Genomic DNA, 21,593 nt, shown 5'->3' with positions numbered 1-21,593 from the left:
ACACACAATATGTGGGGGTGTTTGTATGGACACACACATGTCCCATGCACATCTGTGGCAGCCAGAGGGATAACCTGGGGTGTCGGTTCTTCCTTCTATCTTGTTTGAGATAGTAACTCTGTTGTTCTCCGTCAGATTAGCTGGCCTTGGCTCTTCCTGGACCCTCCTGTCTCTGCCTCCCATCTCCCTTTGAGAGTACTGTGATTACAGACACATGCCATCGTACCTGGCTCCATGTGGGTGTTAGGCATGGAAACGAAATTCCTCGTGCTTGGTGGCAAGACCATGACCCACTGAGCCACCTCCCACGGCCTTGGTTTGGCTCACTGACACAGGGTCTCCCTGTGTATCCCAATCTGGCTTCAAACTTGCAGATCCTCCGCCTTCCGCCTTCCGCCTCTTGCATTCACTCATTTGCTGACAGGGTCTCATGGAGCCCATACTTAACCGTAGACACTCTGTGTAGCCAAGGATGACCCTAAGTTCTTAGTTCTCCTGCCACTGCCTCCCAAGTAGTGGGTAACAGGACTGCGTGACAACAGCTGGCTTGTGTGACCCAGGGCTCCATGCATGCTTGAGAGGCTTGGTACCAACTGAATTACAGTACCTCCAGCCCTTCCTTTTGAAACCAGTATACAGTTCTGGTTTGCCTCAAGCTAGAATCACAGGCATGTGCCATACCGCCCAGCCAGATGGGTCCTTTGAGGCATTGTCCCACCCAGGGGACTGCCCTTCGGAGCTATGCCATCTTCCTAGAGTTCTGCGAGGTATGCATTCTCTCTTTTCTTTTGCTGGTCCCTGTGGTCCCCCAGCTCTTGTGGCATGATACAGGGATATCGGGATGGCTGATGATAAAGGTGCTATTATCGAGCCTGGCACACAGGGGCACACACAAAAAACTAGGTAAATGTTTATGTTATTGATAATAATAATAATTAATAATAATAATGAACAACAACAGAATACTAAAAAAAAACAGGTGTGATACACACCTATGAGTTGGGAGCACTTAGGAGTTGGAGGCAGGAAGATTGGGAGTTCAAAGTCATCTTCAGCTTCATAGAGAGTTTGAGACCAACCTGGGCTACGAGAGGGCATGGAGGAGGAGGAAGGGATAGTGAGGACAGAGGAAGTAATGAAGGAAGCTCCAATGAAACCTGCATGCAGGGACTCTCAAAAGCTCCTCAGTACGGACCTTAAGAAATAGCCAGATGCGGTGGTGCACGCCTGTGATCCCAGCACTCGGGAGGCAGAGGCAGGCAGATCGCTGTGAGTTCAAGGCCAGCCTGGTCTACAAAGTGAGTCCGTGACAGCCAAGGCTACACAGAGAAACCTGGTCTCAAAAGAAAGGGAAAAGAAAAGAGAAATAGCTCTTTGGGTTGGGGTTGAGGATGTGTGTAGCAGCGCAGTTACTAGAGTGCTTGCTTAGCATACACAAAGCCCTTTGTTCCATCCCTGCACTGCATACCAGGGGTGTTGGCTAGATGCCTGTCATCCCAGCACTAAGGTAGAAGCAGGGTGATTAAGGGTTCCAGGTCATCCTAAGCTACATAGAGAGTGAAAGGCTAGCCTGGGCTATTTATGGCCCTGCCTTTTTTTAAAAAAAAAAAAAAATGGAACAGGGTGGTGATGATGGCACATGCCTTTAATCAGAGCACTCGGGAGGCAAAGGCAGGTGGATCTGAGTTTGAGTCCAGACTGGTCTACAAAGTGAGTTCCAAGACAGCCATGGCTGCATAGAGAAACCTTGTCTCAAAAACAAGCAAACAAAAAAGGGCAGCTGTTCTCCTTTGCTGACATATTCCCAAGTGTTAACAAGAGCAGTGGGAACAGCCCGCTAGAATGTGCAGCGTGCTCTCAGCCCCCACCAGGAAACAGGTTCAAGTGGCCACTTGGGTTCTTAAAGATATGTGGGTAAGTCGCAAGTGACCCGAGAGCCAGATTTGGAAAAAGGCAGATACGCAGTCTGGTTCTAGAGGGTCTTGGGATACCAGCTGTCAGCCAGGATAAAGGATCCAGGTCTCTGTTGTGTGCACACTGGACACCTAATTCATGTTTCTCAAAACTAGTCCAGAACTGATTCTCTCTTCCTTTCTTGATAGTTTACTTTCTTGTTTTGTTCTTTTTGGTTCGTTTTGAAGCAGCTTCAAGCTATGCTTGAACTCACTGTGTAGCTCAGTACGGACTTTGAAGTCTTGCCTCCACCTCCCAAGTGCTGAGATTATAGGGACATGCTCTCATACTCAGCTTGTCATTTTCTTCCTTCTTTCTTTCTTTCTTTCTTTTTTTTTTTTTTTTCAAACTGAGATAGGGTTTCTCTGTGTAGCCCTGGCTGTCCTGGAACTCACTCTGTAGATCAGGCTGGCCTCGAGCTCACAGAGATCTGCCTGCCTCTGCCTCCTGAGTGCTAGGATTAGAGGCATGCACCACTACCACCTATCATCTTTTTTTTTTAAACTTTTATATTTACGTGTATGTATGTATGTATGTATGTATGGCAGAAATCATCAGATCTCCTGGAACTGGAGTTAAAGGTGATTGTGAGCCACCATATGGGTCCTGGGACCTTTCTCAAAACAGTTAAGTGCTCTTAGACACTGAGCCATGTCTCAAGTCCCTTGTTTTCTTATTTTGAGACAAAGTCTTGCCTGTACATTCCAGGCTGCTCTAGAACTTTCTCTGTAGCCCAGGCTAACCCAAAACTGGTGATCCTCCTACTCTAGGCTTCCAGATGTTGGGATCACACTACATCACCCTCACCATAATATTTTCGGTCTTGTTTTTATTTGTTATTTGAGATGGGATTTTGTTTTGTAATCCAGGCTGGCCTCAAACCCTTCTGCCTCAGCTTCCCCAGTGTTAGGATTATAGGCAAGCCCCACCACACCTGCCTTAAGTTCCTCTTTAACAGCTTTAACTGAGTGCCCACACTCCTGTGGCCTTTCCATATTTATTTAGAAGGTAATCCCTGCTTAGGGATCGTAGAAGAAAGGTCACAGCAAGGTGAAAGGCGCCCCTGGCCTGAGATGTTTAACTGATTCAACAGGAAGCTGAACCTAGTGGTCCAGGTCTGTAATCTCAGCTTCTCATGAAACTGAGGCAGAAGCATCTCCCAAAACCCACGCTGTCTCAGAAAATAGAAAGAGGCTAGAGACACGGCTTAGTAGTACTTAGTGCTTGCTGCTCAGCCATGAGTTCGGATCTCAGAGCTCTTGGGACAAGTGTGGCATCCTGCGCATGCCTGTAACCCCAGCTCTATTGTGGGGTTGAGGAAAGAAGAGAATCGCCAAGGCTTTCTGGTGTCCAGTTTTGATAAAGCAAACAAACAGAAAAACAGAAACTCCAGGTTCAAGGACAGACCCTGCCTCAAAGGGGCAGAGCATGGTAGCACAGGCCTCTCATCCCAGCATTCAGGTCAGCCTGGTCTGCCTAGTGAGACACTATCTCAAAACAAACAAACAAACAAACAAAAACAAAAACCCCAACTAGTTGAAGAGTGGTGGAGAAGGACACCTGACACCCTCTTCTGGTCTTTGAACACATACTCATACAGACCCCCAAAACCAAATATGTTAACTTGCCATAATAACGCATGCCTGTAATTACCAAAGTGTGTGTGTGTGTGTGTGTGTGTGTGTGCGTGTGCGTGTGCGCACGCGCGCACGCGTAAGATGCGGTTTAGTATTTGTTCAGCATGCCTCAGGCCCTCGTTCAATCACAAATACAAGTGCTTGAGGATGGTGAAGGAAAAAGAGAAGAAAAACAGAGAGAGGAGTAGGAAGTAGAGCCAGGTGCTGTGGCGCACACCTTTAATCACAACACTTGGAGGCAGAGGCTGGCAAATCTCTATGAGTCCCAGGACATCCAGGGTCACATGGAGAGGCTCTGTCTCAAAGCACCGGGAAAAAAAATAACAATAATAAAATAAAATAAATCAGGAGAGGGAAAAAAGAAATAAAAACAAAGTTTATTTTCCATTTCACAGAAAATCGGCAACTTTTCCATTGTGCGACGGCTGGGAGTGCAGGAATGCATCCTTCTGGTCACGCAGCGTATAACCAAGTACCCAGTGCTGGTGGAACGCATCATCCAGAACACAGAAGGTGGGAGCACACCCTGCCACACGCACGCGTGGATCGAGGTGGATGGGGGGGGGGGGTCTCAGTTCTGCTGCTCTGGAGTTTCTCAGTGGACTGGCCGGGTGCCCTCTTGTAATTGCCATGTAGTGGGTGCCAGGCAGACAGCATGTGAGGAGAGGAGCTGGGTGAACCTCTGCCCTCAGCAAAGGCTGGGCCATGGCAAGTCCCAGGGCAGTATCTGTAAACTAAATATGAACTAGATGAAAACAAGATGATTCCTGGCTTATTAATAAATGATTTCTGGGACTGGAGAGATGGCCTGGCCATTGAAAACACTGGTGCTCTTTCAGAGGACCCAGGCTTAAGTCCTCGCACCCATGTGGTAGCTTACAACTCTACATGACGCCAGTTCCGAGGGAATCTGATGCTCCCTGACCTCCACAGGCACATATATACAGTACACAAACATACATGCAGACAAAATACCTGTATGTGTGAAAAAACTTTAAATTTAAATGTTAAAGAGAGAGAGAAATGGCCCCTGTATTAAATGGCCAGGACACGATCTGAGCTAGGTGCAGTGGGCACATGTGTTCTCCCAGCATTCAGGAGGCCTAGTGTTGTATGACACTTTTCCTGGGAGAGACATTAACACGTGTCTACTCACTCCAGATAGGGTTTGGGAACTGATTATAGACCAATATAACCTACCACCAAAGTACAACCTGTTGAGCCAGTGACTTTATTGAGGTTACTTACTGGAGTAGGGATGGGTCAAAGGCAGCTGAATCAGCAAAAGTCACCCCAGCACAGATTATGACTCAAAAAAGCTGGATTCCTGGAGCTCTCTACAGGGCTTGCAGGCAACCAAACATGTTACAGATCTTCTCCTTAGCAGTCCTATTGCTTATGTAATCTTAGGGAGACCTGATATGTGACTCTGGTAAGTTTCAGGGACTTCTTGAGACTTGTGAATTGTTTACTTCCTGAGTCTTAACAACTTCCCTCCAGGATAGAACGTTTCATTCAGTTCAGAGGAAATTGCTACACAACATGTAAGCAGGAAGATCCACATGTCCTATACCAGCCTAGGCTACATTGTGAGACCCTGATCAAACAGAAAAGAGAAAAGATGACATGCTGGTAGCTACCCAGAACACAGGTGAAAGGTCAGATAGCATTCTAGGCACTCTTTGGGAGCTGGCATGATGACAATCCTGTTCCACACCTCTGGTAGGTTTGGGCCATGAGAAAATAGCAAGTTTCCCTACTAAAGAAAGAGACCAGTATCAGTATCAGCTCCAGACACCAGAAGGCCAAGTTCTCAGCAGAAAGGAGATTATTTACCTCAGAGGGACAAAGGGCAGGGACTAAGAGACAAAAACAAGAGGTAGAGCATGAGGGAGAAGGGGAAGGGAACAAGAGAGAGAAGGAAGGAATATTTATCCTGGGGAGACAAAGGAGACAGATTTAGCCAATAGGTAAATGGCAGTTTATAAAGGTGGAAGAGGAAACCCTGGGTTAGATGAAGTGTTTAATTTTAATTAGACAGATTAACTAGAGCAGCCACAAGGGGCTTTAGATTGCTGGACTTCCAATACCTTGATAGCTGGACCTTGGTAGTCAGCCTCAGGGGAAGGAGGTGGCCAAATAAGGGTGGCTAGCTTTAGGAATGTAAGATTATGTTTTTTAGCAAGGCCATTTTGGGGCTAGCTAAAGACCCTTCACCTACTGTGTCATTCAGGTAGGTGGGGCCAACTCTGGTTTGTAGCAGGAAGGAGAAGGACGCTTTTTATAAAGAGCTAAGGGACTTGAGGGGAATCTGTGAACAGTAATGGAATGGTAGGAGTGGGTATGACGCGCTGGACAGTCTATGCCGTTTGAGCCAGCACACCCTAACTTTTGCATTTGAGCAAAAGCTAAACTCGGAGCCAAACATGGTAGCACATACCTGTAATCCCAACATTGAAGAGACAGAGGTAGGAATATCTTCTGCACGTTTGAGGACAGGCTGATCTACTCTGAATTCTGGGCTAGCCAAGGCTAGAGAATGAGACCTTGTCTCAACAACAAACAAGCAAAAAAAAAAGAAAGAAAGAAAAAAGAAAAGGCTGGGTGTGGCATTGCAAGTGCCTTTAGTCCCAGCACTGGAGGCAGAGGCAGGAGGATCTCTGAGTTCCATGATCAATGGGGCATGTGGAGATACCCTGTCTACAAACAAAACTAGCCAAGTGTGTATGCTATTGCAGGCCTGTAATCCTCTACCTGAGAGATAGGGGCAAGAGCATCAGGAGTTCAAGACCCTCTATAGGAAGTTTCAGCCCAACCTGGACTACATAAAATCCTGTCTCCAAACATAATACAAACAAAAATAAACTGGGGTCATGAAACTCTGGGCTGTTGTTAATTTGGGGGAGCCATTTGCACTCTCAGAAATTACAGTTTGCAGAGAATCCTGAAAGGCCTGCCAAGCAGTGGGCCTCACAGATCCCACCCAGATGCCGGCACACCCCCTTCTGTTGTGTTTGTGAGCACGGGCACAGAAACCAGTGCTCCCTCTGCTTTCTGTGTGACAGCTGGCACTGAGGACTACAAAGACCTGAGCCAGGCCCTGAACCTCATCAAAGACATCATCTCCCAAGTGGATGCCAAAGTCAGCGAGTGCGAGAAGGGCCAGCGCCTCAGGGAGATCGCAGGCAAGATGGACTTGAAGTCATCCAGCAAACTCAAGAACGGGCTCTCCTTCCGCAAGGAGGACATGCTCCGCCGCCAGCTCCACCTGGAGGGCACCCTGTGCTGGAAGTCTGCGTCAGGGCGCCTGAAAGGTAAGTTTCTGCCTCTGGCCACCTCTAGTGAGTTTCATGTTGGCTCAGCCTTGGAGTTCTGGTTGGTTTGTTAAGAGCAGTAGACACCATCTTAGAGTGCTGGGCCCTAACTTGGATTGATATCCATTTGAGTTTGTCACCAAGCTGAGATGGGAGCACAGCCAAACTTGCAACACTTGAATGTTTTCAAGTTTAAAGGAGCCAGTGGACTACAGAGAACTGGATGGAGTGTTTAGTTTAGACAAGATCATCAGGAACGGCTCCCCCAGGGATGGGCTTGTAGGTCGGCTGTTAAATGCTTGTCCTGGTTTCTGTCTACGGCACCAAGCAAACTTGAGTGTAGGGACAGTCAGCTCTAGGGAAGTGGAAGCAAGGGGTTTGGGAACTCGGGGTCATCCCCAGCTACAGAGCAAGTTCGAGGCTAGAGTAGGCTCTGTGAAACCCTGTCTCAAAAGAGAAAAAGAAAAGAGGCTACCTCAAACATCAGTATTTGTGTGCTCCCAATGGCACTCATGTGCAAAAGTTTCTCTGTGAGAGATGTTTGTACAGTCATACAGGGATAAGGCACCAAGCAGGACTGGGACTCAGGGGGCCTGAGGCCAGTTCTTCCTGCAGCATTGCAGGCAAGCTATGACCTGGGACAGAAAAAGACATCCATTTCAACCAAGAGACCCACCCAAAGGCTGGAAAGATGATGGCTCAGTGGGTAAAATGCTTGCCTCAGTTCGATCCCCCAGCCAGGCATGGTGGCACATACCTGTAACCGGAGTTTCAGGTTCAGTGAGAGAGCCTGTCTAAAAACTCAGGCGGAGGGCTGACAAGATGGCTCACTCACCATCCACTGGTATTTGTTGCCAAGCCTAACAGCCCGAGTTAGATGCCTGAGATGTGCTGGAAGCACAGCACCAGCCGGCACAGCTTGTCCTCCCACTTTCACATACACAGGACATTCACACACCCTCCCCGCTCCCCAACCCACTCCCCCTGCCTGCCATACATACACACACAAAATAAATAAACATGTGCACACACATACATATGAGCATATATACCCATTGCACATGCACCCATACGTGCAAAACAGTGATGGTAACAAATGAAGGGCTGGGAAGATGGCACAGATATGGAGAGCACCTGCTGCTCCTGTAGACGACTCTAAATTCAGCACCCAGAACCCACACTAGACAGCTTCCAACTGCCTGTAACCCCAGCTGCAGGGATCCAACACTATAGCCACTGAGAGCACTTACACACACATGCACCAAACCATGCAGAGACACCCCCCCCCCCCCAAACACGTGCAGAGTTGAAAACAAAACCTTGAAATAATGAAAGAACTGCATGGCACACTGGTGCTCTCTGGCTTGAGTTCCGAATATTCTGAGCAGGAGCCACTCAAGGGGCCATCTAAGGGGAGCCTCTGGCATCTGTTGACACTGAACCGCGAGGCTCAGGGACCTTGTGGCAAGGGGTGAGTTAGAATGGGAGCCTCTCGGAACAAGAGGCTGAAGCACTGTGATGCTTTCGCTCTCTTGAGCTCCTTTGGGCATGTGACCTCTCAGACACTCCCTCATGTGCTGGTCTCTGCAGATGTCCTCGCTGTCCTGCTGACTGACGTGCTGTTGCTGCTGCAAGAAAAGGATCAGAAATATGTCTTTGCTTCCGTGGTATGTGTCTAAAGTCTTCCGGGGCGCTGTTGCCGGGACCGTGCAGCAGTGGTATGTGTCCAAAGTCTTCCAGGGAGCTGTTGCCAGGACTGTGCAGCAGTGGGCCCCGTGATTGGGGGGAGGATCAGAAATATGTCTTTGCTTCTGTGGTATGTGTCTAAAGTCTTCAGGGGTGCTGTTGCCGGGACCGTGCAGCAGTGGGGATGCCCAAGACAAAGCATGGAGAGGAAACACAGATAGGAAAATACACTGAGAGGCACCCTGTCACACCAAGGTCCTTCCAGAAGGTTCCAGCGGGGACAGGAGTGGAACTTAAAGAGAATGAAACCCTGCCCTGCTCCCTGCCAATGGCTCTCATTCTCATTGAAGGGTCTCGGATGGGGGGGGACCTCAGGCAGGACACTAGGGTGAATTATCATCGGGTAAGAAGTTTGTTAAAAGTAATGCCATAAGCATACAGACAGATGGCAACTTGGAGGGGGCTCTGAACAGAGTTCAGGCTCACAAGGCAGAATAGGAACTGATTGTTATAGGTTTGAGAAGAAAGGTGAGGGTTCACACAGGCTGTCTTTGACTTCTGGGTGGCAGAGAGAAGGGACAGAATTCCAGGGCAGGATGTGAGAAGGAGAAGCGCATCTAGTTGAGGTCTGTGAACTTACTTGGGGAAGCGAGCCCCATCATTCTTCTGGGATGGCGCCTGGGGAGTCTTTACTGACTCAGAGACAGGTATGTGCCCCTTCCCACAGCAGCAGGGATGCCAGCATCTGCTCTGAGGATAGAGATAAAAGGGGACTGCGGGTGGCCATACCTTGAGCAGTGTCTGGTCTGGAGTTACGTACTTCCCTCCTGGAGTGCCCAAGGGGCCTGGTACAGATTCACAGATACATTCTCTGTTCCGGGGTGCAGGAGGGCTCACCTGTAGCAACGAGCCTAGGCAGAGAGGAAAGGCTGCTGCCTGATTAGCCCCAAGCCCAGATTCTAAAGCATCCTCTGTCTTCCAAGCCTCCTTACCTCTCTGTGGTTCCCCTGCTGCCCAACATCCCTGGGTACTCACAGGCTCCAGGGTCTGGGCAGAAGAACCTTACCTTGGTTTGTAGACATTGGATGCACTGGTGTGGCAAGTGGTAAAAGGCCTCTGCTCTGGAGGACCAGAGGGCAGGGCAGGCCAGGGAGGACCGGAGGGCAGGCCAGGGAGGACCGGAGGGCAGGCCAGGGAGGACCGGAGGGCAGGGCAGGGAGGACCAGAGGGCAGGCCAGGGAGGACCGGAGGGCAGGCCAGGGAGCAGAAGAGAAGGACCTACACTGCATGTATGTGGCACACGGGTAAAATCCCCACTGGGGATTTGCACCATTTACATAGACAAAGAGCAAAGGACACAAAGTCTCAGAGGCTCCACATATGACGGGCAAGTGGCCACGCTCTCCATCAGGTGGGCATCAGGAAAAGGAGGGAGATGGTAAGAGGATGAGGAAAGGTGGACCAAAGGGAAGGGCTAGGGTATGGGACCCCAGATCCCCTCCCAGGATGGAAAGAGGTAGTGTGGAAATAAAAGATGACCCTGACCTCTACCAAAGCAGACTGTCTTTCATCAGTAAAGGACAGCAGTCCCTGTAGAAGTGAAGAATGCGATAAGGCTTAGTGTCACATACGGCAGAAAAGGGAGGCCTTGAGGTGGAAGACTCGATCTGCTGTCTCAAAGTGGCAAACATTGACGGGCTGGCTTGTTGATTTTAATGCACTTCAGGAACTCTCCCATCCCTTGTCAACCCACCCCACCTCTCCACAAACTGGGTCAGACTATTTTGTCAGAAGAGCTGCTCCCCGCTTTGGCTCAGCACACCTCTAAGCCACCAGTCCACTGTGGTAGCTGCGAGCCCCCTCTCACTCTCAGAGGCTTTGGGACATTAATGGACTTGAACAAGTTGAGCCCAGAGCTTTCGGTAAAGATGCAAACACCATCATCTTCCCAGACCCTCTGTCCTGCCTCCTTTTATGATGTTCCCAGATGGATCGCTGTGTATCCCACACACTGTGTCACAGGCAAGACATAAGTCAGTAGCCTGTTCTTGTCCCCAGAAATGCAGCCACAGTCACCCAGTGTTAATATGTTTCAGGAGTTCTTATTCAGAAAGGCACATAAAGAGAAAAAAATCATCCAAGCGGGCATGATGGCACACACCTGTCACCTCAAGGTTCATAAATTCAGGGTCTTATATAGCCCAGGTTAGCCTGGAACTCACTATTTAGCTGAGGCTGGCTTTGAACTTCTGAATTTCCTACCTCCAAATCTCAAGCATTGAGGTGTCAGGCCTTTGACACCACACCTGGCCTAATCTTAACAGTCCTATAAGGAAACCAATTATATTAGGTTAGGGCCACTATAAAGATAAACCTTATTTAACATGATTATATGTTTAAAGGTCCTGTCTCTACACACCATCACACATTCTTAGGTACTTGGGGCAATTTAACTCACAACACTATTTAAGATGTGCCTTTGAGGGCCAGCCAATGGCCCAGTGGGTAAGGTGCTTAATGACCTGAGTTCAGTACCTAGAACTCACAAAATGGAAAAAGAAAACCACTCCCAGAAGTTTTCTTCTGATCTCCACAGGTGCACCATGCATGCATGTGCGCGCGCGCGCGCGCACACACACACACACACACACACGCCACAAAATAAATGTTTTAAAAATTATTAACAAAGAGGCCAGGCATGTAGGTGCACACCTTTAATCCTGGCACTCAGGGGGAGGCAGAGGCAGGTGGATCACTCTGAGTTCGGGGCTAGCCTGGTCTACAAAGTGAGTCCAGGACAGCCAGGACTACACAGGGAAACCCTGTCTTGGGGAAAAAAACAAAACAAAAAACAAAAAAGGAGAGGGAGAGAGGTACCCTTTGCTAGGCATGGTGGTGAAGTCCCAACACTTGGGAAGCTGAGGCAGGATCGCTATAAATTTGAGGTCAGCAGAGTTTCACAGTTTAAGGCCTCGGGGAAAATAAAAAAAAACATTAAAAAGAATACTGGGATATCAATTAGATAAACATTTCTGCTTTGTGCTGGCATGACAGTTCAGTGCTTGAAGACCAGAGTTCACTCCCTAGAACCTGTATGAAAATGTAGGGTGTGGCACACATCTGTCACCCTGTGCTGGGGAGGCAGGTCCCTGGGGCTCACTGGCCACCTGCCTAGCCCTTGGTGGGCTTCAGGCCAGTGACACAGCACGTCAGAAACCAAAGTAGATGGCGCCTGAGGAACAACAGCCAAGATCACCCTCCGCCTTCCACATGAATGTGTGTACACACTGAGAGTCGGGGCATGGCTCCCCTCCCCCCAGACTCAGGGTTCCAATGTTGGTCAGACGAAGCAGGGCAACAGTTAAGTTTCCATCCCCTTCCCCTGTACAGGACTCAAAGCCACCCGTCATCTCTCTGCAAAAGCTCATTGTGAGAGAGGTAGCCAACGAGGAGAAGGCCATGTTTCTGATCAGTGCCTCCATGCAAGGCCCAGAGATGTACGAGATCCATACCAGTTCCAAAGAGGACAGGAACACCTGGATGGCCCACATCCGCCGAGCCGTGGACAGGTGAGGCAAGCCCAGGGTCTCCTTCCTGCCTCCTCAGGCAGCCTTCATGCTCTCGCGACTGATAAGGTCACTTGTGACCTTGACCTCCCAGACACAGACCAGTTGCTTGCTTGCTTGGTTTTTGAGAAACAGTCTCCTGCAGCCCAGGCTGGCCTCCACGTCACTATATAGCCCAGGCTGGCCTCCACGTCACTGTATAGCCACAGGCTGGCCCCCACGTCACTATATAGCCACAGGCTGGCCTCCACGTCACTGTATAGCCACAGGCTGGCCTCCACGTCACTGTATAGCCACAGGCTGGCCTCCACGTCACTGTATAGCCACAGGCTGGCCTCCACGTCACTGTATAGCCACAGGCTGGCCTCCACGTCACTGTATAGCCACAGGCTGGCCTCCACGTCACTGTATAGCCACAGGCTGGCCTCCACGTCACTGTATAGCCAAAGATGACCTTTCTTTTCTTCCTGCCTCTGCCTCCCAGGTGCTGGGATGAAAGGAATGCACCACCATACCCAGTTTATACAGTGCCAGGGATGGAACGCAAGCTCCATGAGGGCTAAGCGGGCATCCTAGCACTCTACCAGCTGAGCCTGGATATCTCTATATACAATCAGTGAGGGGCCGGGCAACTCTAACCTGGACCAGTTCTGAGGCCAGCCTTGTTGGAGCACCTTGTAATATCCCGCTTTGCTTCTTGGGCTGAGTGTCCTTCAGATCCCAGCCTAGTGCCTGTTGTTTTCTACCTGCCTGAACCAGAGTCTGCCTGACAGGTGGGCATGGAAACCTGCAGCCAGCATCCTGCTCCACACCCCCACCACGCTCAGTAACCTCAGCCCTGAGTGGTCCACACCCTCCAGTGTCTGACAGTCATCTGCAAGTGAGCTGTCCACTGGCCACCTCCTCCATGCCACAGCTGGCCACTTTAAGCCTATACCTGAGGGGCTGGAGAAATGGCTCAGTGGTTAACAGTGCTTACTGCCTTTGCAGAGGACCCCAAGTTAAGTTCCTAGCACCCACACAAGGTGTCTCATAACTGCCTATAATTCCAGTGTAGAGGATCCAATACAGGCACCTACACATACATAACATGCACACACATATATGTAAATTAAATGTAACCATATTTTTTTAAGTGTGCAAGGAGCAGAGCTTGGTGGTGCATGCCTGTACTCCCCACATCAGGAACTGAGACATGAATTCACCCCTTTGAGAACTGTCATGTGCTGTTGGTTGTCCTTGCCTCCCAGTCTCTTCCTCTAAACAAAGTCCCTCACAAAAGCAGAGTGCAGGACCGAGGGCTGTGACTCATTATTGGTACAGTGCTTACCCAGCATGCACAAAGCCCTCAGTCCAAACCCCAGCACTAAAGAAACTGGGAGTGATGGTGTGGGCCTGTAATTCCAGCACTTTAGAGACAGGAGGATCAGAAATTCAAGGTCATCCTTCGCCACAGTAGGTTCAAGGTTATCCTGACATGCATGATACCTTTTATCTTCAAAACAAAACAACAGTAGCAGTGGTAGCACACACCTCTTTTTAAACCCAGCACTCAGGAGGCAGAGGCAGGTGAATCCCAAGTTGGAGGATAGCCTGGTCTATATAAGGAGTTCTAGGGCAGCCAGGACTACCCAGAGAAACCCTGTCTTGAAAAAAAAAAAAAATCAGTGGTATAGGGTGGGGGTGTAGGTCAGTGGAAGAGACCTTTCATAGCTAATACAGGCCCTGACTCATCAATGGTTTTTCATAAGTACCTTTCTTTATTGGAGGGAAGGTGAGCCCTGCCATGCATGTGGAGGTTTAAAGGACAACTTTTGGGAGTCAGTTATTCTCTTCAATCACGTTGGTCTTGCAGATAGAACTAGGGCACCAAGGCCAGAAGAATATGCTGGATGTCCTCTGTCATTCTTAGCCTGTACTGCTGAGAGAGTCTCTTCTAGATCTGAGGCTCTGTTATCTCCTAAGCCATCTCGCCAGCATAAGGGGGTCAGAAAGAGGATGCTCTGCAGTGCTGGTGCCAGGATAGCCAGCCCACTGACAGCAGCTGTCCCCTTTCCCTGCAGCTGTCCTGATGAGGAGGAGGGCCTTTTCAGTGAGGCAGAGGAGAGGAAGATGACTGAAGCCCGCACCATGAAACTCCGGGACTTTCAAGGTAAGAGGGTCCACACCATGGGCAGGTCCCTCTCGGAACCCAGGAATCCACATCAAGTTTATGCCACTTCATTGAGGTTTAATGTACATGCCGTAACGTTCCCCCATTTCAAGAGCTCAATTCAGGGCCAGGGATGTGGCTTAGTAGATAGCGTTTGAGACTAGCTTGCCTGAAGCCTCTGGGTTCCAACCCAGCCACAGGGACATGTGTCAGGAGCTCAAGAGCATCTTCAGCTTGTGGTGAGCAAAGCTAGCCAGAGCTAAAGACCACTTCACAAGTAAGTAAGTAAGTAACTAAGTAAGTAAGTAAGTGGATGGATGGATGGGTGGATGGATGGATGGATGGATGGATGGATAAATGAACAAAAATAAAACTTCACAATAAAAAAATAAGTAAATGGAATGGAGCTGGGTATAGTGGCACATGCCTTTATTCCCAGCACTCTGAGTTCAAAGACAGCCAGGACTACACAGAGAAACCCAGTCCTGGCGTGGGGGGGCATGGAATGTACTTTTTTAAAAAAATTGTACGTGTGTGGGCAGTGGGCATTTCTGCCTGCATTTATTCGTGTGCACCACAGGCATGCAAATGCACGCAGAGGCCAGAAGAGGGAGTTAGCAGGCAGCTGTGAGCCACCCTGTAGCTGCTAGGAATCGTACTTGGGTCCTCTGCAAGAGCAACAAATGTCCTTAACCACTGAGGCACCCCACCAGCCGCAAGATCTATAACCTTTGAGGCGGAGGTGGTAGGATTGATGCAAGTTCGCAGCCAGCCTGCATTATACAGCTGTTACCAGCTTAACAGGTATAAGGCATGTATCTCCTGTTACCAGGAGGACCAAGAGCGTATAGCAAGAGGACATCTCAAAATCAAAATTAGTCACTAACAGCTCTGTCTTCTGAGCAGACAGGATGGCTCAGCTGGTAAAGTACTTGCCACTGAGCCTGACAACTGACGTCATGGGTGTACTTGGCAGGTCCTAACCCTAACCCTAGGGAAGAATAAAATCATTTCTTAAACACACACACACACACACACACACACACACACACACAAGACTAAACAGGGCTGGAGAGATGGTTCAGTGGTTAAGAGCACTTGCTGCATAACCTTGTGCGCCAGAGTTCAGACCCAGCACCCACCCAGAACATAACATTTTTTAAATTAAAAAAAAAAAAAAAATAGAAAGAAAGAAAATGTCTTTCAAGGCTCTCTCTTCCAGACTCCTAACTGTCCAGGCACTTATCCACCATTTTGGTGTTCATAGTGGGGATGAGAGGAGCAGTTAAGAGAACAGAACCACATTGCAAGGCTAGTGGTGTTGGAGGGAGGGAGGATAGGGAGTCTGCCTTTGAGCCTCAGGCTCCATCCTCACAGCCTGACTCTAAGAGCAGGTGGCTGAGGCTGACCACCACCACCTCTGGGTTCTCCAATAGAGCGACTGAGCCTGAAAGACCAGCTCATCACCCAGAGCCTTCTGGAAAAGCAGCAGATCTACCTAGAGATGGCCGAGCTGAGTGGGATGGATGAGTCGTCCCAGTACCGAGCCCTCTTCCGAGGATGCGGAGACCCCTCCGAGACCCTTCGCGGGGAACAGATTCTCAGATCTGCCATGAGTGAGAGTAAGTCAGTGATCTCACTGTGCTGTTATGATATTTCACCAGTGGGCTGCCTGGGGGGGAGGGAGGGGAACCAAAGCTAGGCCCAGGACTCTGGCCGACCCGCCTATCCAGGACCACCTCATTTTGGTTTTTTGGAATCCAGGGAATCCAACACATGCGAGGGCTCTACAACTAAGCTCCACCCAAATCCTTTAAGCACTTTCTTAGCAAACACTCCCTGGGTGACCTTGTTAACCTAAGGAGCCTAAAGTTGATTCAAGGTTAAGGGCTGTGGCTCTGTTGGAGGGAGGAATTTTAATCCAGCAACATGGCTGTTCTGGCAGGGCATCATCTCCAAAGACCTAGGTCTGTGTGATCCAGCTGGAATATAGGCACACCCTTACCACACACCTTTAATCCCTCTGTCTGGGATGCAGACACACCTTTACTATAGACTTTTTTTTTTTTTTTTTTGGTTTTTCGAGACAGAGTCTCTCTGTGTAGCCTTGGCTGTCCTGAACTCGCTTTGTAGTCCAGGCTGGCCTCGAACTCACAGCGATCCGCCTGCCTCTGCCTCCCGAGTGCTGGGATTTAAGGCGTGCGCCACCACGCCCGGCTACTATAGACCTTTAATCCCAAACAATGCTGTCTAGTTGAGGGACAGACAAAGTGATGAATAGGAGAAGGGCTTGGCAGGATGAGTCAGAGGTAGGATACACCCAACTCTCATGAGAACAGACAGAAGAGAAAAGCTACTTAAGAACAGTGCAGAAAGAGTAAAGAGGAGTAGAGCACAGTATAAGAATACAGGAGAGGCCTGTATATACACATTCTTTTGAGGGACTTCTAGAGTCCAGAAGTATACCCTAAACTTGGGCCTGAACCCCACCTCTAGCTCTGGCAGGCTGCTAGGCATTAATAGCCATTGTGTAAACCACTGAGTACATATTATCTCCACACACGTTCTACCCTGACCTTGCCGAGATCCCTCTGCTAGCCTCAAGGCTAGTCCTGGTAAGGGGAGCCTTGAGTGCTACAGGAGCTGCTAGTGGCACCATTGCAGCCACCAGGGCCGCATCTGTCCAGCACGGTGTTTAGTGGTGTTTAGTGGCTCTCTTCCATCCGCAAGTCAGACCATGGAACCCCTTGCCTGCCCAGCTTAGCAAAGACCCAATGGGTATCTTTCTCCCTCCAGCCATGCCCGCATTGCCCTTCCAACTCTGTCTCCTGTGGCCATTGTTCTTGGCCTCCAATGACACTCACAAATCTAGTACCTGGCCTGGGGATATTCTCCCTACCTCTTCAGCTGGCTAGAGACTTTGAATGGTGGCAGGCCATTAAAGGGTATGTAGACCACCCTTACCCCCGTGGGCAGCCCTCCTGTGTGTGGCTCTCACTTAACATCTGTTTGTTACTGGACATAGGTAGAGACTGGTGCGTCACATCCCTAGGCTGACTTAGGGGCCTAGATGTAGCAGGTGCCCTGATGAGCTGGAGAAAAAAGTCACAAAGCCCGTATGGCTCCTCTCTGTAGTTTGTGTGAGAATGTTTTTGAGGAGACATGAACGCACACACATCTTCATCCCATATAGGGAACTAATGACACACCTAAGTAACCATAACACCAGTCCAACTTGGCGGGGGTCACAGAAGGACCAGGGGTGAGGGGTTACTAACAACTTAAAAGGCAGCTGCGTCGCTGAAATCCACCCCAGCCTAGGCAACAGCTAATGAAAGCTGGGACCCTGAAATGCTCTTCAAGATTACAAGTGAAGGGGCTGGAGAGATGGCTCAGTGGTTAAGAGCGCCGCCTGCTCTTCCAAAGGTCCTGAGTTCAATTCCCAGCAACCACATGGTGGCTCACAACCATCTCTAATGTGATCTGATGTCTTCTTTTGGCCTGCAGGTGTACATGCAGGCAAAACACTGTATACATAATAATAAATAAATAAATCTTTAAAAAAAAAAAAAAAAGATTACAAGTGAAGTTGGCTGGACAGGTTGGAAAGGCTTTTCTTCCCAGCAGTCCTTTCTGTTTATCAAACTTCTGGTAAGTTTCAGAGACTTCCTGAGATTTGTGCATTGTTGACTTCTTGAGTCTTAAATAAGCCTCCCTTCAGAACTCCCTGAATCTTAAGAAGCCTGCCTCCTAAGTCAATGGCTGGCCAATTGCCTTCCCCTCTCCCTTAGATGCTGAGGATGATGGCTCAGGATGGGGCTTCACTGTTAGAGCGCTTGCCTAGCACTGGGTTCTGTCGCCAGCCTGCCTATGCCAAGATATTGATGTATACCTGTCATTCCCAGCACTCACTGCCACGCTTGGTCCTGGCCAAGGTCTGGGCTGCCCCACCACCTGCTGACTCATGTCCCCCACCTCTTCCTCACAGTTGAGGGCATCCAGAGCCTGCTCTGCCAGCAGCTGGGCAGTACCAGTAGCCAAGTGGAGGAGGGAGGTGTCTCTGCAGGCCTGCCTCGGAGGGCTGAGACCTTCGGAGGCTATGACAGTGTGGGCAGCCCCAGCAAGAGTAAGTATGTCACCTTTCTCTGGGGCTGTGCCTTGGGACGCTCACAAGCGGCAGATCCAGGATCCTGTACAGTGTAATTTCTTGAGATTTTAGTTGTGAGCCTTAGCCTTTAACAGCTGAGCTATCTCTCTGGAGTTGGAGTGTAATTTCTGAGAGCATTCCTAAGCCCTCTGGGTGTCGTGGGCTCTGTACCACAAAGCCAGGGCTCTGTGGCAGGCTTCCAGGAACACCCTAGGCTGTATTTATTACATAGATGGGGTTGTGGGGGGGGAGCACCCCAAGCCCTGTGGGATTCATAGCATCCTTTTGTGCTTGATTTGGGATCACCAGGTGGCAGCTTTAAGAAGATGTACAACAGTGACCCCAGGCCCCAAGACTGGCAGGGACCTACAAGCAGTCCAGACTCCAAGCCTTGTGACAGCAACACCCCCAGTGGCTGCGAGGAATCACCACAGGCGGTGAGTGGCTTCTGGTAATGTTGATTGCCCCAGTACAGACAGTCCAAGCTGACGTAACTGCCGCTGATATGACAGCCTTCAAAATTAATCTTGCCAGAGCCCTGGGAATGGCAGGCGGTGACTTGGCAGGGAAGCAGAGGAGAAGATAGGTACAATGTAGTTGCCTTGACCTCTGCAGGCCCAAAAACCCCACATCGGAACCACAAGTTATCCAGAGCGTGTAACAAGTGTCTACCCACACTCCTGGCATGTGGCAGGCCCTTCCCTCCCCCTTTGACTCAGTGCACTCTGAACCTATCCATTGTTCCTGAGGTTTCTAGACACAAAGGCCACCTGCCCTAGCTGGATCTGAAGCTTGACCCTGTGCCGGCATGGCCACACAAGCTTCCCTTCCAACCCACCCTACTATAGAGCTGGACGTCAGCTACCCACCTAGCCCCCAGGCTTCCCAACACCTTCATTTTCCAGATTCTCAGATGGGCGTGTACATCAGATGGCCATTGTGCCCCACCATCATAGCCCAGCTGAGTTCTGCATCCCTTGCGAAAGACGTGTCTCCTCTCATAGTGAGATGTGGTGCTTTAGATTAGTCCCATTTGATACTATGATCCTTGTTTTCACAGGTGGAGATGCCTAGCACAGAGAGTGGCTCATGTCTGCCCACTGTCCTGGAGTCAGAGGTACCGTCCCTGGTCCATCTCCCCCCAGGGAGGGCATACCCACATGCCCTGTGGACCATCACCAGGTAGACCAATTTGGCTTTCTCTCTGCAGCTGGTCCACCGGGTCCAGACACTGTCGCAGCTGCTTCTCAGTCTCCAGGTACCTGCAGCATCAGGGAGGGAATGGATGCTCTGGCCTGTAGCTGCTTGGCCTGGTCTAGCCAAGGGCCTGACTCTCATCAAACTCCACCCCTGTCCCTGTCCCTGTCCCCAGGCAGTCATTGCCCAACAGGATAGTTACGTGGAGATGCAGCGAGTAGCCATCCAGGAGCGGGAGAAGCAGTTCCGCCTGCAGTCAACACGTGGGAACCTCTTGCTAGAGCAAGAGCGGCAGCGCAACTTTGAGAAGCAGCGTGAGGAGCGGGCGGGAGTGGAGAAGCTGCAGAGCCAGCTACGCCAGGAGCAGCAGCGCTGGGAGCGGGAGCGGGCACGCCAGCAGCAGGAACTGGAGCTGGCAGGGGCGCGACTGCAGGAGCGAGAGGGCGAGGCGCGCCAGCTGCGCCAGCGGCTGGAGCAGGAGCGCACGGAGTTGGAGCGCCAGCGCCAGGCCTACCAGCACGACCTGGAGCGTCTGCGCGAGGCCCAGCGTGCAGTGGACCGCGAACGAGAACGCCTAGAGCTGCTGCGCAGGTTCAAGAAACAGAATACCGCACCGGGAGCGTTACCACCAGAGGTGCTGGCAGAGGTGAGTGGGCCTGTATAGTCAAACCCACTAAGTTAGAAACGGGGCTCAGTTTTGTACTTGCCGTGTGCACAAAACCCCTGGTTCCAACTCCAGCACTGCACTTAAAAAAAAAAAAAAAGTGTGGTGACATAGGCCTGCCATCCTATAACCACTCGAGATGGGGAGGCTGGAGGATTAGATCATTAAAACTTTAGCAAGTTCAAGGCCACATGGGTTATGTGAAACCCCGGGAGAGGGGAGGGGCGAGCCACTCCAAGTGACACATGCCTTTAGTCCCAGCATTCAGGAGGCAGGAATGGATCTCTGTGAGTTTGAGGCCAGCCTGGTCTACATAGAGTTCCAAAAAGAGCCAGGGCTTCACAGAGAGACCCTATCTCAAAAAAACAAAAAACAAAAAAAAACCAAAACAGTTTCTATGAGTAGCCCGATATAAAGTGTGTGGCCATATATGTGTGTGAGAGAGAGAAAGCTGGTGTATGGCGGCTCAGTGGGACGATGGGTATATTCTATACTAGTATGTTCCACTGACTGTCAATCACCAGAAGCAACTTTAGATGGAAGCAGTGCTCCGCAGAGTGCAGACTAGACCTTCCCGGCTGCAAACGGGGCCCAGAGCTGGGTGGGCAACACTCATTCGTCTCAGAGAGTTTACCAGGTCCTCTCTAAGCCGGAGCCACCAAAAGGTTAGGAAGCCCGGTGTGGGGTTAATAGCCACCAGCAGGCTCAGCAGCGACAGGATGTGTCTTCCTATTAATTTCAGGCCCAGCCTGCAAGCCATCCTCCCAGCTTCAATGGCGATGGGCTGGAGGGGCGCTTGGCCCTAGCCAAAGCACCAGGGACCCAAGGGAGCATGCTGCTGCCTGGCACAGGACCTGAGTACGGAGAGCGCCCTGAGGTGGCCCGCTGGGACAGTGCCCCTGCAGAGAGCCGGCCAGCCAAGAGCGATGTGCCCATCCAGCTGCTCAGTGCCACCAACCAGATTCAGAGGCAGACGGCTGTGCAGCAGCAGATCCCCACCAAGCTGGCTGCCTCCACCAAGGGTGGCAAGGATAAGAGCAGCAAGAGTAGGGGTTCCCAGCGTTGGGAGAGCTCAAGTGAGTTGTACCCCCATTCCCAAAGCTCACGGGCTCCACACCCTTCCCAATGGAGAGCTGTGTCCCACCAGCAGAACTGAAATGCAGACCTCGGACAGTGAGACAGACAGCCAAGCACCATCACGGGCAAGAAGGCAGAGTACTTCCTCTTTCCGGTTGCATTTTTGTTGCTGTGATCAAAAACACCATGACAAAAAAAAA

At 50.4% G+C, this 21,593-nt stretch overlaps 1 protein-coding gene across 2 annotated transcripts in view; it reads left to right on the top strand.

Moving 5' to 3' along the window:
* Positions 1–21,593, top strand: part of Arhgef18 (Rho/Rac guanine nucleotide exchange factor 18) — a 102,247-nt gene that overhangs the window by 79,064 nt on the left and 1,590 nt on the right. Inside the window, exons 16-27 of one of the 2 annotated variants that reach the window (XM_051162940.1) lie at positions 3,986–4,103; positions 6,656–6,904; positions 8,495–8,571; positions 11,981–12,159; positions 14,220–14,308; positions 15,745–15,930; positions 18,297–18,434; positions 18,765–18,892; positions 19,516–19,572; positions 19,666–19,713; positions 19,828–20,298; positions 21,059–21,392. In XM_051162940.1, the coding sequence (XP_051018897.1) occupies positions 3,986–4,103; positions 6,656–6,904; positions 8,495–8,571; positions 11,981–12,159; positions 14,220–14,308; positions 15,745–15,930; positions 18,297–18,434; positions 18,765–18,892; positions 19,516–19,572; positions 19,666–19,713; positions 19,828–20,298; positions 21,059–21,392 (2,074 nt within the window). Of the gene's footprint in view, positions 1–3,985; positions 4,104–6,655; positions 6,905–8,494; positions 8,572–11,980; positions 12,160–14,219; positions 14,309–15,744; positions 15,931–18,296; positions 18,435–18,764; positions 18,893–19,515; positions 19,573–19,665; positions 19,714–19,827; positions 20,332–21,058; positions 21,393–21,593 lie in introns of those variants that run through there. The other variant, XM_051162939.1, reaches the window with a different exon arrangement.

The sequence above is a fragment of the Acomys russatus genome, chromosome 19, assembly GCF_903995435.1.
Source record: "Acomys russatus chromosome 19, mAcoRus1.1, whole genome shotgun sequence".
Taxonomy (NCBI): Eukaryota; Metazoa; Chordata; class Mammalia; order Rodentia; family Muridae; genus Acomys; species Acomys russatus.
The sequence above is the reverse complement of the archived record's forward strand: the minus strand, read 5'-3'. Positions and strand labels throughout refer to the sequence as shown.